This window comes from Poromitra crassiceps (genome assembly GCF_964638095.1).
Source record: "Poromitra crassiceps genome assembly, chromosome: 6".
Taxonomy (NCBI): domain Eukaryota; kingdom Metazoa; phylum Chordata; class Actinopteri; order Beryciformes; family Melamphaidae; genus Poromitra; species Poromitra crassiceps.
Window position 1 is genome coordinate 1,937,056 of NC_139627.1, and position 15,234 is coordinate 1,952,289.

The 15,234-nt window shown below is 45.6% G+C and overlaps 1 protein-coding gene across 1 annotated transcript in view; it reads right to left on the minus strand.

Annotated features, from left to right (window-relative positions):
• The window catches only part of plxnd1 (plexin D1), a gene marked incomplete at its 5' end in the record, with an annotated part of 145,716 nt that overhangs the window by 99,053 nt on the left and 31,429 nt on the right, over window positions 1-15,234 (minus strand). Inside the window, 2 exon segments of the mRNA XM_083639237.1 lie at window positions 10,848-10,956; window positions 11,254-11,431. Coding sequence (XP_083495363.1) covers window positions 10,848-10,956; window positions 11,254-11,431 — 287 coding nt within the window.

The following is a 15,234-nucleotide window of genomic DNA, read 5'->3' on the forward strand; positions in this document are numbered from 1 at the left end:
GTGTGTGTGTGTGTGTGTGTGTATGTGTGTATGTGTTTGTGTGTGTGTGTGTGTGGGGAAGGGGGGGGGGTGTTGGTGATTAGAAGCAGACGGCCCCCTCAAGGCTCTTATCGGCTACGTCTTTTCTGTTTTCCCAATAACTCCCTTTCTGTCCAACTAGCTAACACGTGTACACACAAACACACACACACACACACACACACACACACACACACACACACACACACACACATATACACATTTACAAACACATTTATACACATGTACATGCGTTCACACACTCTCTCTCTCCGCCTGACCTACCACCAACAGTCTGTATACCCTGGCCTGTAACCATGATGCCCAGCCCAATCGTAATGACCAGGCACGCACGCACACACACACACACACACACACACACACACACACACACACACACACACACACACACACACACACACACAAAATACACAGGCAAGCTGGCACTCTCAGGGCCTCTGAGTGGACACAGCGCCTAAACACACATTCTCAATCATGTCTCTGTCAAGCAGAAAGACGGCAGGAAGAAAAGACCAGTTTCAGGATACAAGCGGGCGGGACAGAGAGGGGCAGAGAGGGACAGAGAGGGACAGAGAGGGACAAAGACAGACAAGGGAAAAGGAGACCGGCCAAATGGAAGATAGAGACAAAACTCGAACCACAAGAGAGGGCAAGGGGAAAATATTTAAAGCAAATACACAAGAGAAAGTTGACTCTGATGAAGACGCATATGGCGTCAAAACGTATGTCCTTTTACTCTGCACCTAAATAAAAGGCATTGAATAGTTTCTTCTTTTTACACGAGAGAAAGTGTTAGTTAGGTGGTTGTAGAGAAAGTGTTAGTTAGGTGGTTGTAGAGAAAGTGTTAGTTAGGTGGTTGTAGAGAAAGTGTTAGTTAGGTGGTTGTAGAGAAAGTGTTAGTTAGGTGGTTGTAGAGAAAGTGTTAGTTAGGTGGTTGTAGAGAAAGGGTTAGTTAGGTGGTTGTAGAGAAAGTATTAGTTAGGTGGTTGTAGAGAAAGTGTTAGTTAGGTGATTGTAGAGAAAGTGTTAGTTAGGTGGTTGTAGAGAAAGTGTTAGTTAGGTGGTTGTAGAGAAAGGGTTAGTTAGGTGGTTGTAGAGAAAGTATTAGTTAGGTGGTTGTAGAGAAAGTGTTAGTTAGGTGGTTGTAGAGAAAGTGTTAGTTAGGTGGTTGTAGAGAAAGTGTTAGTTAGGTGGTTGTAGAGAAAGTATTAGTTAGGTGGTTGTAGAGAAAGTGTTAGTTAGGTGGTTGTAGAGAAAGTGTTAGTTAGGTGGTTGTAGAGAAAGTGTTAGTTAGGTGGTTGTAGAGAAAGGGTTAGTTAGGTGGTTGTAGAGAAAGTATTAGTTAGGTGGTTGTAGAGAAAGTGTTAGTTAGGTGATTGTAGAGAAAGTGTTAGTTAGGTGGTTGTAGAGAAAGTGTTAGTTAGGTGATTGTAGAGAAAGTGTTAGTTAGGTGGTTGTAGAGAAAGTGTTAGTTAGGTTGTAGAGAAAGTGTTAGTTAGGTGGTTTATAGATAAAGTGTTAGGTGGTTGTAGAGAAAGTGTTAGTTAGGTGGTTGTAGAGAAAGTGTTAGTTAGGTGGTTGTAGAGAAAGTGTTAGTTAGGTGGTTGTAGAGAAAGTGTTAGTTAGGTGGTTGTAGAGAAAGTGTAAGTTAGGTGATTGTAGAGAAAGTGTTAGTTAGGTGGTTGTAGAGAAAGTGTTAGTTAGGTGATTGTAGAGAAAGTGTAAGTTAGGTGATTGTAGAGAAAGTGTTAGTTAGGTGGTTGTAGAGAAAGTGTTAGTTAGGTGATTGTAGAGAAAGTGTTAGTTAGGTGGTTGTAGAGAAAGTGTTAGTTAGGTGGTTGTAGAGAAAGTGTTAGTTAGGTGGTTGTAGAGAAAGTGTAAGTTAGGTGATTGTAGAGAAAGTGTTAGTTAGGTGGTTGTAGAGAAAGTGTTAGTTAGGTGATTGTAGAGAAAGTGTAAGTTAGGTGATTGTAGAGAAAGGGTTAGTTAGGTGATTGTAGAGAAAGTGTAAGTTAGGTGATTGTAGAGAAAGTGTTAGTTAGGTGATTGTAGAGAAAGTGTAAGTTAGGTGATTGTAGAGAAAGTGTTAGTTAGGTGGTTGTAGAGAAAGTGTAAGTTAGGTGATTGTAGAGAAAGTGTTAGTTAGGTGATTGTAGAGAAAGTGTAAGTTAGGTGATTGTAGAGAAAGTGTTAGTTAGGTGATTGTAGAGAAAGTGTAAGTTAGGTGATTGTAGAGAAAGTGTTAGTTAGGTGATTGTAGAGAAAGTGTAAGTTAGGTGGTTGTAGAGAAAGGGTTAGTTAGGTGGTTGTAGAGAAAGTGTAAGTTAGGTGATTGTAGAGAAAGTGTTAGTTAGGTGGTTGTAGAGAAAGTGTTTGTTAGGTGGTTGTAGAGAAAGTGTTTGTTAGGTGGTTGTAGAGAAAGTGTTAGTTAGGTGGTTGCAGAGAAAGTGTTAGTTAGGTGGTTGTAGAGAAAGTGTTAGTTAGGTGGTTGTAGAGAAAGTGTTAGTTAGGTGGTTGTAGAGAAAGTGTTAGTTAGGTGGTTGTAGAGAAAGTGTTAGTTAGGTGATTGTAGAGAAAGTGTTAGTTAGGTGGTTGTAGAGAAAGTGTTAGTTAGGTGGTTGTAGAGAAAGTGTTAGTTAGGTGGTTGTAGAGAAAGTGTTAGTTAGGTGGTTGTAGAGAAAGTGTTAGTTAGGTGGTTGTAGAGAAAGTGTTAGTTAGGTTGTAGAGAAAGTGTTAGTTAGGTGATTGTAGAGAAAGTGTTAGTTAGGTTGTAGAGAAAGTGTTAGTTAGGTGATTGTAGAGAAAGTGTTAGTTAGGTGGTTGTAGAGAAAGTGTAAGTTAGGTGATTGTAGAGAAAGTGTTAGTTAGGTGGTTGTAGAGAAAGTGTTAGTTAGGTGATTGTAGAGAAAGTGTAAGTTAGGTGATTGTAGAGAAAGTGTTAGTTAGGAGGTTGTAGAGAAAGTGTTAGTTAGGTGGTTGTAGAGAAAGTGTTAGTTAGGTGGTTGTAGAGAAAGTGTTAGTTAGGTGGTTGTAGAGAAAGTGTTAGTTAGGTGATTGTAGAGAAAGTGTTAGTTAGGTGATTGTAGATAAAGTGTTAGTTAGGTGGTTGTAGAGAAAGCGTTAGTTAGGTGGTTGTAGAGAAAGTGTTAGTTAGGTGGTTGTAGAGAAAGTGTTAGTTAGGTGGTTGTAGAGAAAGTGTTAGTTAGGTGGTTGTAGAGAAAGTGTTAGTTAGGTGGTTGTAGAGAAAGTGTTAGTTAGGTGATTGTAGAGAAAGTGTTAGTTAGGTGGTTGTAGAGAAAGTGTTAGTTAGGTGGTTGTAGAGAAAGTGTTAGTTAGGTTGTAGAGAAAGTGTTAGTTAGGTGGTTGTAGAGAAAGTGTTAGTTAGGTTGTAGAGAAAGTGTTAGTTAGGTGGTTGTAGAGAAAGTGTTAGTTAGGTGGTTGCAGAGAAAGTGTTAGTTAGGTTGTAGAGAAAGTGTTAGTTAGGTGATTGTAGAGAAAGTGTTAGTTAGGTTGTAGAGAAAGTGTTAGTTAGGTGATTGTAGAGAAAGTGTTAGTTAGGTTGTAGAGAAAGTGTTAGTTAGGTGGTTGTAGAGAAAGTGTTAGTTAGGTGGTTGTAGAGAAAGTGTTAGTTAGGTGGTTGTAGAGAAGGTGTTAGTTAGGTGGTTGTAGAGAAAGTGTTAGTTAGGTGGTTGTAGAGAAAGTGTAAGTTAGGTTGTAGAGAAAGTGTTAGTTAGGTGGTTGTAGAGAAAGTGTTAGTTAGGTGGTTGTAGAGAAAGTGTTAGTTAGGTGGTTGTAGAGAAAGTGTTAGTTAGGTGGTTGTAGAGAAAGTGTTAGTTAGGTGGTTGTAGAGAAAGTGTTAGTTAGGTGGTTGTAGAGAAAGTGTTAGTTAGGTTGTAGAGAAAGTGTTAGTTAGGTGGTTGTAGAGAAAGTGTTAGTTAGGTTGTAGAGAAAGTGTTAGTTAGGTGGTTGTAGAGAAAGTGTTAGTTAGGTGGTTGCAGAGAAAGTGTTAGTTAGGTTGTAGAGAAAGTGTTAGTTAGGTGATTGTAGAGAAAGTGTTAGTTAGGTTGTAGAGAAAGTGTTAGTTAGGTGATTGTAGAGAAAGTGTTAGTTAGGTTGTAGAGAAAGTGTTAGTTAGGTGGTTGTAGAGAAAGTGTTAGTTAGGTGGTTGTAGAGAAAGTGTTAGTTAGGTGGTTGTAGAGAAAGTGTTAGTTAGGTGGTTGTAGAGAAAGCGTTAGTTAGGTGGTTGTAGAGAAAGTGTTAGTTAGGTGGTTGTAGAGAAAGTGTTAGTTAGGTGGTTGTAGAGAAAGTGTTAGTTAGGTGGTTGTAGAGAAAGTGTTAGTTAGGAGGTTGTAGAGAAAGTGTTAGTTAGGTGGTTGTAGAGAAAGCGTTAGTTAGGTGGTTGTAGAGAAAGTGTTAGTTAGGTGGTTGTAGAGAAAGTGTTAGTTAGGTGGTTGTAGAGAAAGTGTTAGTTAGGTGGTTGTAGAGAAAGTGTTAGTTAGGTGGTTGTAGAGAAAGTGTTAGTTAGGTGGTTGTAGAGAAAGTGTTAGTTAGGTGGTTGTAGAGAAAGTGTTAGTTAGGTGGTTGCAGAGAAAGTGTTAGTTAGGTGGTTGTAGAGAAAGTGTTAGTTAGGTGGTTGCAGAGAAAGTGTTAGTTAGGTGGTTGTAGAGAAAGTGTTAGTTAGGTGGTTGTAGAGAAAGTGTTAGTTAGGTGGTTGTAGAGAAAGTGTTAGTTAGGTGGTTGTAGAGAAAGTGTTAGTTAGGTGGTTGTAGAGAAAGTGTTAGTTAGGTGGTTGTAGAGAAAGTGTTAGTTAGGTGGTTGTAGAGAAAGTGTTAGTTAGGTGGTTGTAGAGAAAGTGTTAGTTAGGTGGTTGTAGAGAAAGTGTTAGTTAGGTGATTGTAGAGAAAGTGTTAGTTAGGTGGTTGTAGAGAAAGTGTTAGTTAGGTGGTTGTAGAGAAAGTGTAGGTTAGGTGGTTGTAGAGAAAGGGTTAGTTAGGTGGTTGTAGAGAAAGTGTTAGTTAGGTGGTTGTAGAGAAAGTGTTAGTTAGGTGGTTGCAGAGAAAGTGTTAGTTAGGTTGTAGAGAAAGTGTTAGTTAGGTGGTTGCAGAGAAAGTGTTAGTTAGGTGGTTGTAGAGAAAGTGTTAGTTAGGTGGTTGTAGAGAAAGTGTTAGTTAGGTGGTTGTAGAGAAAGTGTTAGTTAGGTGATTGTAGAGAAAGTGTTAGTTAGGTGGTTGTAGAGAAAGTGTTAGTTAGGTGGTTGTAGAGAAAGTGTTAGTTAGGTGGTTGTAGAGAAAGTGTTAGTTAGGTGGTTGTAGAGAAAGTGTTAGTTAGGTGGTTGTAGAGAAAGTGTTAGTTAGGTGGTTGTAGAGAAAGTGTTAGTTAGGTGGTTGTAGAGAAAGTGTTAGTTAGGTGGTTGTAGAGAAAGTGTTAGTTAGGTGGTTGTAGAGAAAGTGTTAGTTAGGTGGTTGTAGAGAAAGTGTTAGTTAGGTGATTGTAGAGAAAGTGTTAGTTAGGTGATTGTAGAGAAAGTGTTAGTTAGGTGGTTGTAGAGAAAGTGTTAGTTAGGTGGTTGTAGAGAAAGTGTTAGTTAGGTGATTGTAGAGAAAGTGTTAGTTAGGTGGTTGTAGAGAAAGTGTTAGTTAGGTGGTTGTAGAGAAAGTGTTAGTTAGGTGGTTGTAGAGAAAGTGTTAGTTAGGTGGTTGTAGAGAAAGTGTTAGTTAGGTGGTTGTAGAGAAAGTGTTAGTTAGGTGGTTGTAGAGAAAGTGTTAGTTAGGTGGTTGTAGAGAAAGTGTTAGTTAGGTGGTTGTAGAGAAAGTGTTAGTTAGGTTGTAGAGAAAGTGTTAGTTAGGTGGTTGTAGAGAAAGTGTTAGTTAGGTTGTAGAGAAAGTGTTAGTTAGGTGGTTGTAGAGAAAGTGTTAGTTAGGTGGTTGTAGAGAAAGTGTTAGTTAGGTGGTTGTAGAGAAAGTGTTAGTTAGGTGGTTGTAGAGAAAGTGTTAGTTAGGTGGTTGTAGAGAAAGGGTTAGTTAGGTGGTTGTATAGAGAAAGTGTTAGTTAGGTGGTTGTAGAGAAAGTGTTAGTTAGGTGGTTGTAGAGAAAGTGTTAGTTAGGTGGTTGTAGAGAAAGTGTTAGTTAGGTGATTGTAGAGAAAGTGTTAGTTAGGTGGTTGTAGAGAAAGGGTTAGTTAGGTGGTTGTATAGAGAAAGTGTTAGTTAGGTGGTTGTAGAGAAAGTGTTAGTTAGGTGGTTGTAGAGAAAGTGTTAGTTAGGTGGTTGTAGAGAAAGTGTTAGTTAGGTGGTTGTATAGAGAAAGTGTTAGTTAGGTGGTTGTTGTTGGTGAGAGTGGAATGCTGCCGTCTGGTTGTCATTAACACTTTGCCAGATGACCACGAATGGGCGGTGGTGGGAGAACGGTCTAAAGCATAGACTGTACACACACACACACACACACACACACACACACACACACACACACACACACACACACACACAAACTGAAGTAGCGCCCACACAGAGCTGTCATAACATGCGCAGAGAAGTCTTTAGTTTCAGCAGCTTCCCCAAAAGGCCGAACAAAAGAAGCTGCTATCTAGTTTCATTGAGGAGAAGCAGCTCACGAGGCTCTGCTGTCTGTTCTGTTCAGGGCTTATTACAAAAACAGCTTGAAGTGATTAAAGTTCGACAGAGAGAGAGACGGTGCCTCGCTCTGCAGAGTGTCGCTCTGCAGCGCGACACTTCCTGCCAGAACGGCACTTAGCTCATTATCACCTACTGCCTAATTTCACACTCCTGGACCTCACTGAGGCAACAGGCCCTGCACATAGACACACTCCTGGACCTCACTGAGGTAACAGGCCCTGCACATAGACACACTCCTGGACCTCACTGAGGTAACAGGCCCTGCACATAGACACACTCCTGGACCTCACTGAGGCAACAGGCCCTGCACATAGACACACTCCTGGACCTCACTGAGGCAACAGGCCCTGCACATAGACACACTCCTGGACCTCACTGAGGTAACGAGCCCTGCACATAGACACACTCCTGGACCTCACTGAGGCAACAGGCCCTGCACACAGACACACTCCTGGACCTCACTGAGGCAACAGGCCCTGCACATAGACACACTCCTGGACCTCACCGAGGCAACAGGCCCTGCACATAGACACACTCCTGGACCTCACCGAGGCAACAGGCCCTGCACATAGACACACTCCTGGACCTCACCGAGGCAACAGGCCCTGCACATAGACACACTCCTGGACCTCACCGAGGCAACAGGCCCTGCACATAGACACACTCCTGGACCTCACCGAGGCAACAGGCCCTGCACACAGACACACTCCTGGACCTCACCGAGGCAACAGGCCCTGCACATAGACACACTCCTGGACCTCACTGAGGCAACAGGCCCTGCACATAGACACACTCCTGGACCTCACCGAGGCAACAGGCCCTGCACATAGACACACTCCTGGACCTCACTGAGGCAACAGGCCCTGCACATAGACACACTCCTGGACCTCACCGAGGCAACAGGCCCTGCACATAGACACACTCCTGGACCTCACTGAGGCAACAGGCCCTGCACATAGACACACTCCTGGACCTCACTGAGGCAACGGGCCCTGCACATAGACACACTCCTGGACCTCACTGAGGCAACGAGCCCTGCACATAGACACACTCCTGGACCTCACTGAGGCAACGGGCCCTGCACATAGACACACTCCTGGACCTCACTGAGGCAATGGGCCCTGCACACAGACACACTCCTGGACCTCACTGAGGCAACGGGCCCTGCACACAGACACACTCCTGGACCTCACTGAGGTAACGAGCCCTGCACACAGACACACTCCTGGACCTCACTGAGGCAACAGGCCCTGCACATAGACACACTCCTGGACCTCACTGAGGCAACGAGCCCTGCACATAGACACACTCCTGGACCTCACTGAGGCAACGAGCCCTGCACACAGACACACTCTTGGACCTCACTGAGGCAACGGGCCCTGCACATAGACACACTCCTGGACCTCACTGAGGCAACGGGCCCTGCACATAGACACACTCCTGGACCTCACTGAGGCAACAGGCCCTGCACATAGACACACTCCTGGACCTCACTGAGGCAACAGGCCCTGCACATAGACACACTCCTGGACCTCACTGAGGCAACAGGCCCTGCACATAGACACACTCCTGGACCTCACTGAGGCAACGAGCCCTGCACACAGACACACTCCTGGACCTCACTGAGGCAACAGGCCCTGCACATAGACACACACCTGGACCTCACTGAGGCAACGGGCCCTGCACATAGACACACTCCTGGACCTCACTGAGGCAACGGGCCCTGCACACAGACACACTGAGGCAACGGGCCCTGCACACAGACAGTACTGGGCGTAGTCTTGCACGCGCGTACAGTACATGCAACTACACCGTTCACACACCTCCAGGCCATTTTGAGAGGAAAAGGGAACACACCCAAATGTTTTCAATCTCAGGGGATCAGTCAAACACTCACACAAACACATACACACGCCGATGCCTCACGAAGCCGGCGAAAGATCTGCCAAGCAGATCAAGTGGATCTCCAGATTTGGTCCAACAACATGCAGGAGGAAAGCCAGCTGGACCTCTTTGTGACCGGGCCGCCTTCAGGCCATACGAGCCGCGGCTCCTCCACGAGAACAAAACGTCAACACGACCAGCCCCGCTCCAAACATATCATACATATCCAATTTCCTCTGGCTTAACGTTTACACAATATTAATCCCACGCTTGATCCTGTGTTGAAAATCCTTGAGCAAGCTAAATATAATATAAGCCGTGCTACAGGACGTGAGCAAGCTAAATATAATATAAGCCGTGCTGCAGGACGTGAGCAAGCTAAATATAATATAAGCCGTGCTGCAGGACGTGAGCAAGCTAAATATAATATAAGCCGTGCTGCAGGACGTGAGCAAGCTAAATATAATATAAGCCGTGCTACAGGACGTGAGCAAGCTAAATATAATATAAGCCGTGCTGCAGGACGTGAGCAAGCTAAATATAATATAAGCCGTGCTGCAGGACAAGAGCAAGCTAAATATAATATAAGCCGTGCTGCAGGACGTGAGCAAGCTAAATATAATATAAGCCGTGCTGCAGGACGTGAGCAAGCTAAATATAATATAAGCCGTGCTGCAGGACGTGTGCTACAGGACGTGTGCTACAGGACGTGTGCTACAGGACGTGTCGGCAAGGTTTACCTGCCGAGGCCTAAATAGCCGACAGGAAAAAAGAAAGATAGAAAAAATAAGAGGATGAGGTTAGAGACGGAGTGGAAAAAGCCCTCAGAGACGAACACAGAGGACAGGCTTGGCTGTCCTCTCTGCTTCCAGCTACATGAGACAAACACAGAGGACATGCTTGGCTGTCCTCTCTGCTTCCAGCTACATGAGACGAACACAGAGGACATGCTTGGCTGTCCTCTCTGCTTCCAGCTACATGAGACAAACACAGAGGACAGGCTTGGCTGTCCTCTCTGCTTCCAGCTACATGAGACGAACACAGAGGACATGCTTGGCTGTCCTCTCTGCTTCCAGCTACATGAGACGAACACAGAGGACATGCTTGGCTGTCCTCTCTGCTTCCAGCTACATGAGACGAACACAGAGGACATGCTTGGCTGTCCTCTCTGCTTCCAGCTACATGAGACGAACACAGAGGACAGGCTTGGCTGTCCTCTCTGTTTGCTTCCAGCTACATGAGATGAACACAGAGGACAGGCTTGGCTGTCCTCTCTGCTTCCAGCTACATGTGCACATCTACAATCCAATAGAGACTCCAGCTGACATTTGCCCGACATTTGAGCAATGCTGCAGCTTGGCAGAAGCCTCTGTACCAACTCTGTACAGGGACCATGGTCTGTACAGGGACCATACTCTGTACAGGGACCATACTCTGTACAGGGACCATACTCTGTACAGGGACCATACTCTGTACAGGGACCATACTCTGTACAGGGACCATACTCTGTACAGGGACCATACTCTGTACAGGGACCATACTCTGTACAGGGACAGCGCTAATCTCAGTTATTGGTATTTAGGCCCCATTGAGCCTTCTTTGGAGGACCTTACGCAAATCAAGCGAGGTCAATGGAGGAAGGTGTGGGGGGTAAGTGTATGTGAGAAGGTGTGGGGGGTAAGTGTGTGTGGGGGGTAAGTGTGTGTGGGGGGTAAGTGTGTGTGGGGGGTAAGTGTGTGTGGGGGGTAAGTGTGTGTGGGGGTAAGTGTGTGTGGGGGGTAAGTGTGTGTGGGGGGTAAGTGTGTGTGGGGGGTAAGTGTGTGTGGGGGGTAAGTGTGTGTGGGGGGTAAGTGTGTGTGGGGGGTAAGTGTGTGTGGGGGGTAAGTGTGTGTGGGTTAAGTGTGTGTGGGGGGTAAGTGTGTGTGGGTTAAGTGTGTGTGGGGGGTAAGTGTGTGTGGGGGGTAAGTGTGTGTGGGGGTAAGTGTGTGTGGGGGGTAAGTGTGTGTGGGGGGTAAGTGTGTGTGGGGGGTAAGTGTGTGTGGGGGTTAAGTGTGTGTGGGGGTTAAGTGTGTGTGGGGGGTAAGTGTGTGTGGGGGTTAAGTGTGTGTGGGGGGTAAGTGTGTGTGGGGGTAAGTGTGTGTGGGGGTTAAGTGTGTGTGGGGGGTAAGTGTGTGTGGGGGGTAAGTGTGTGTGAGGTTGGCACTTATGGAGCCAAGGGGATCCTATAGATTGGCCAAGCATCACCACCCCCTGAAGGGAAGAAGAACATGTTAATGATGATGTGTGACTCACGAGGTCTTGGGGTTCATCTCTCCAGTCTTCTCACAGTCGTAGATAATGAAGCTGCCTGACACCACAGAGGTGCCGTTCACTTTGATCGCCACGGGAACGGTGAGATGATCTGGAAACAAACAGAGCACATTTGAGATAACACGTCACAACGCAATCTAGTCGGCACGACCACGAGATATCCTCCAGCTATACTGGTTTTTACTGTGTTTTGAAACGCAAAAGGGGGGAATTATATTTGCTTGAACACAGTCACTGGACTTTTATTGTGTGTGTGTGTGTGTGTGTGTGTGTGTGTGTGTGTGTGTGTGTGTGTGTGTGTGTGTGTGTGTGTGTGTGTGTGTACTAGTAGAGTTATGATGGAAGCCGTTGGCACAGAGCCAAACGGAGGCCTGTTTGTCAGTCTCACCTCGGCCGGGCGGGATGGGCGGGTAGTTCTCTCGAGGGAGCAGGGGACAGGTCTGGATCTGAGCGGGACCGTAGTCCAGGTGCACGGTGGCAGCTGTGGAAACACCCAGTCCATAGTCGCACTCCACCCGGGAGCCCAACAGATCAGGAACACTGCCATTGATCAGAATGCCCACATCCTAAGGGAGAGACAGGTATAAGAGGGGATGGATTTAATGAACAGCCCATCTTCTTAAGTATTAATTCCAGGACCGGCTGTCTGTCTAGATAAGGTATATCTGTCTGTCTGTCTGTCTGTCTGTCTGTCTGTCTGTCTGACTGTATCTCTGTGTGTCTGTATCCTTGTCCTTAGCATATCTCAAGAACCGTTCGTCGGATTGACGATGTCGAGATCGACAACATACATGTATATATGTATGTACTGTATGTCTAAGGTAGAGAGGTGTCTATATGTACATGTATGTACTGTATGTCTAAGGTAGAGAGGTGTCTATATGTATGTACTGTATGTCTAAGGTAGAGAGGTGTCTATATGTATGTACTGTATGTCTAAGGTAGAGAGGTGTCTATATGTATGTACTGTATGTCTAAGGTAGAGAGGTGTCTATATGTACATGTATGTACTGTATGTCTAAGGTAGAGAGGTGTCTATATGTATGTACTGTATGTCTAAGGTAGAGAGGTGTCTATATGTATGTACTGTATGTCTAAGGTAGAGAGGTGTCTATATGTATGTACTGTATGTCTAAGGTAGAGAGGTGTCTATATGTACATGTATGTACTGTATGTCTAAGGTAGAGAGGTGTCTGAATGTATGTACTGTATGTCTAAAGTAGAGAGGTGTCTATATGTATGTACTGTATGTCTAAGGTAGAGAGGTGTCTATATTAGGGATGGGCATTTCTAGCAAAAACACTATTCGAAATTCGCTGGCCAAAGTCGACTTTTAATCGAAATTCGAAAAAAAAAAAAAAAAAATGTAAAAAAAATAAAAATGTAAAAAAAATAAAAAATGTAAAAAAATAAAAAAATAAAAATATATATTTTTTTTTGGTGAGTGAAATGTTGCATTGTCTCCCCTGATTCTAAGTCTAAGGCTTTATTAATTAATAGAAAAAGCTTCTGCTGTGGATTTTTAGCTCAAACAAGCATTGCACCACTGAAGTAAAGAACATGTTACTGACATTGACATTTTTGAAAATAAAAAACAGTTTTGACAATCATGAGTGGTTCATTAAATATTTAGTAGGCTCAGGTCTGAGTGCCAAAGGGGTGCCAAAGTCACCCCCTCTCCCTCTTCATGGGATTTCATCAGCCATTCATTTTTCCATAAACCTTGCTTAAAATGCTTATAAAAATAGTTTTACTTGCTCAAACCAAGCGATTCGACTATACTTAGAATCAGGGGAGACAATGCAACATCTCACTCACAAAAAAAAAGTCGACCTTGATAATAACAACGATTATTCGAAAATTCTAAATTCGATGCCCATCCCTAGTCTATATGTACTGTATGTACTGTATGTCTAAGGTAGAGAGGTGTCTATATGTATGTACTGTATGTCTAAGGTAGAGGGGTGTCTAGACTCTATATGTATGTACTGTATGTCTAAGGTACAGAGGTGTCTATATGTATGTACTGTATGTCTAAGGTAGAGAGGTGTCTATATGTATGTACTGTATGTCTAAGGTAGAGAGGTAGGTTTGTTCAGGAGTTGAGGCGGAGGAACAGGAGAAACAAATGTGTCATGAAGAAACAGATGGGGCAGCGCTACACTCGCATCTAAATTTGGCCGTGTGAATGTGATGAAGTATGACAGACGTATAATGAGAAACATAACACCTCACTGACATGAATGAATTGCAGAAAAATTTCCATGTGCGAGAAAAGGAGGGGGGGGGCAAGCAGGGGGAGGGTAGGAGGGAGGGGGGGCGAGCAGGGGGAGGGTAGGAGGGAGGGGGGGGCGAGCAGGGGGAGGGTAGGGGGGAAGGGGGGCGAGCAGGGGGAGGGTAGGAGGGAGGGGGGGCGAGTAGGAGGGAGGGGGGGCGAGCAGGGGGAGGGTAGGAGGGAGGGGGGGCGAGCAGGGGGAGGGTAGGAGGGAGGGGGGGCGAGTAGGAGGGAGGGGGGGCGAGCAGGGGGAGGGTAGAATGGAGGGGGAGCGAGCAGGGGGAGGGTAGAAGGGATGGGGAGCGAGCAGGGGGAGGGTAGGAGGGAGGGGGGGCGAGCAGGGGGAGGGTAGGGGGGAGGGGGGGGCGAGCAGGGGGAGGGTAGGGAGGAAGGGGGGCGAGCAGGGGGGGCGAGCAGGGGGAGGGTAGGAGGGAGGGGGGGTGAGTAGGAGGGAGGGGGGGGCGAGCAGGGGGAGGGTAGGAGGGAGGGGGAGCGAGCAGGGGGAGGGTAGGAGGGAGGGGGGGCGAGCAGGGGGAGGGTAGGAGGGAGGGGGGGCGAGCAGGGGGAGGGTAGGAGGGAGGGGGGGCGAGTAGGGGGAGGGTAGGGGGGAGGGGGGGCGAGCAGGGGGAGGGTTTTGAATGCAGAGAAAGAGCAAAATGACATACAGCCTAACAGACATCAGCTGAAGTGTTCAGCAACAAGTGGTAACATGTCTTACAAAAATCTGTTCTATTGTCTATTGGAATTGATCACTTCCTGGCAAAAGCACCGACTTCCTGCTTCCTGCCTGCTGCTTCCTGTTTGGGAGACAACCTTGAGTGAGCTTCCTGTGACTGACTGCCTGTGGCCTGACTGACTGCCTGTCGCCTGACTGACTGCCTGTGGCCTGACTGACTGCCTGTGGCCTGGGCAGCTGCTGGATCTATTACAGCCAGCCAGCCTGACCCACATACTGAGCAAATATCCCCAATTAATGACCTCATCTGGAATGCTCCAGCATCTACTAATTATGAGACTAATTCCAATTCAAATATATTCTAAGTGCCAGCATTCCGTGAGTGTAATTATCACATCGTTATTGCTATTTTAGCATGCGAGGTGTGAGGACATGATTAGATATGTTGACTGCGAGAGCTTATTAAGAACAACCGTAAACATCGTTACCCCCCACAAATGCAGGTCCTCCTTGGGCCAGTAACAAGATGACCAGTAACAAGATGACCAGTAACAAGATGACCAGTAACAAGACCAACAAGACCAACAAGACCAGTAACAAGATGCATCTAGCTTCACATTTTAATCATAAATAATAGGACCGGTGGTGTTGTGGTGATGGCCTTTCAAAGTCTGAAATTTTAACCTTTAATTATATTGTCCCCATCAGGCTAACCGTGGCACAATCTTAATTTTTTAAACGATTCCTAGGCTCGCCCGCCCTGCAGCTCGCCGAGCTGGCCCTGCAGCTAGATGACATCATCACTGAACTACCCTCAGCCAGGAAGGATGACATCACTGATGACATCATCACTGATGACATCAAATGACATCATCACTGAACTATAGCCTCAGCCTTATATTAGGACAATCAGCCTTATGGCAATTAGGGCAATTAATCTGCCCTAATTAAAAAATCCGGCTCTGTCAGGTCACCTGCACGGGTGCTCTTTACACCCCCTGAAAGTTTCAGCCCGATTGCAGGTGAAACGGCAGAGCTGTGTCCGACACCAAAATGTAAAGAGAGAAACAGAGAAACATTGCCCACATGCTCCCTTTTGTATATAGAGAGATGCCAGAGCACAGCGCCAAAAGCAACAAGAGCAGCGGCGTCTGAGATTTCCATTAGAGTTAACAATTCTGACCCTCATTAGGCCAATGAAAGATGGATGTGTGTGCAGTGAGTTTTGTGTCAATTGGACTTGCGGTTGTTGAATATTTTCCGTACATATTATTATCCTCTTATAGAATAGTTTTTCACTATGACAGACAGGATGGTGTTAATGTACTCAGGGCAAGTCTGAGCACAGCTGGAATCACTGTTTAAAGCAGTCCAAACAATGCCTCCTTCTTCAAATGATAGTAGGCTGTGTTAGGAAG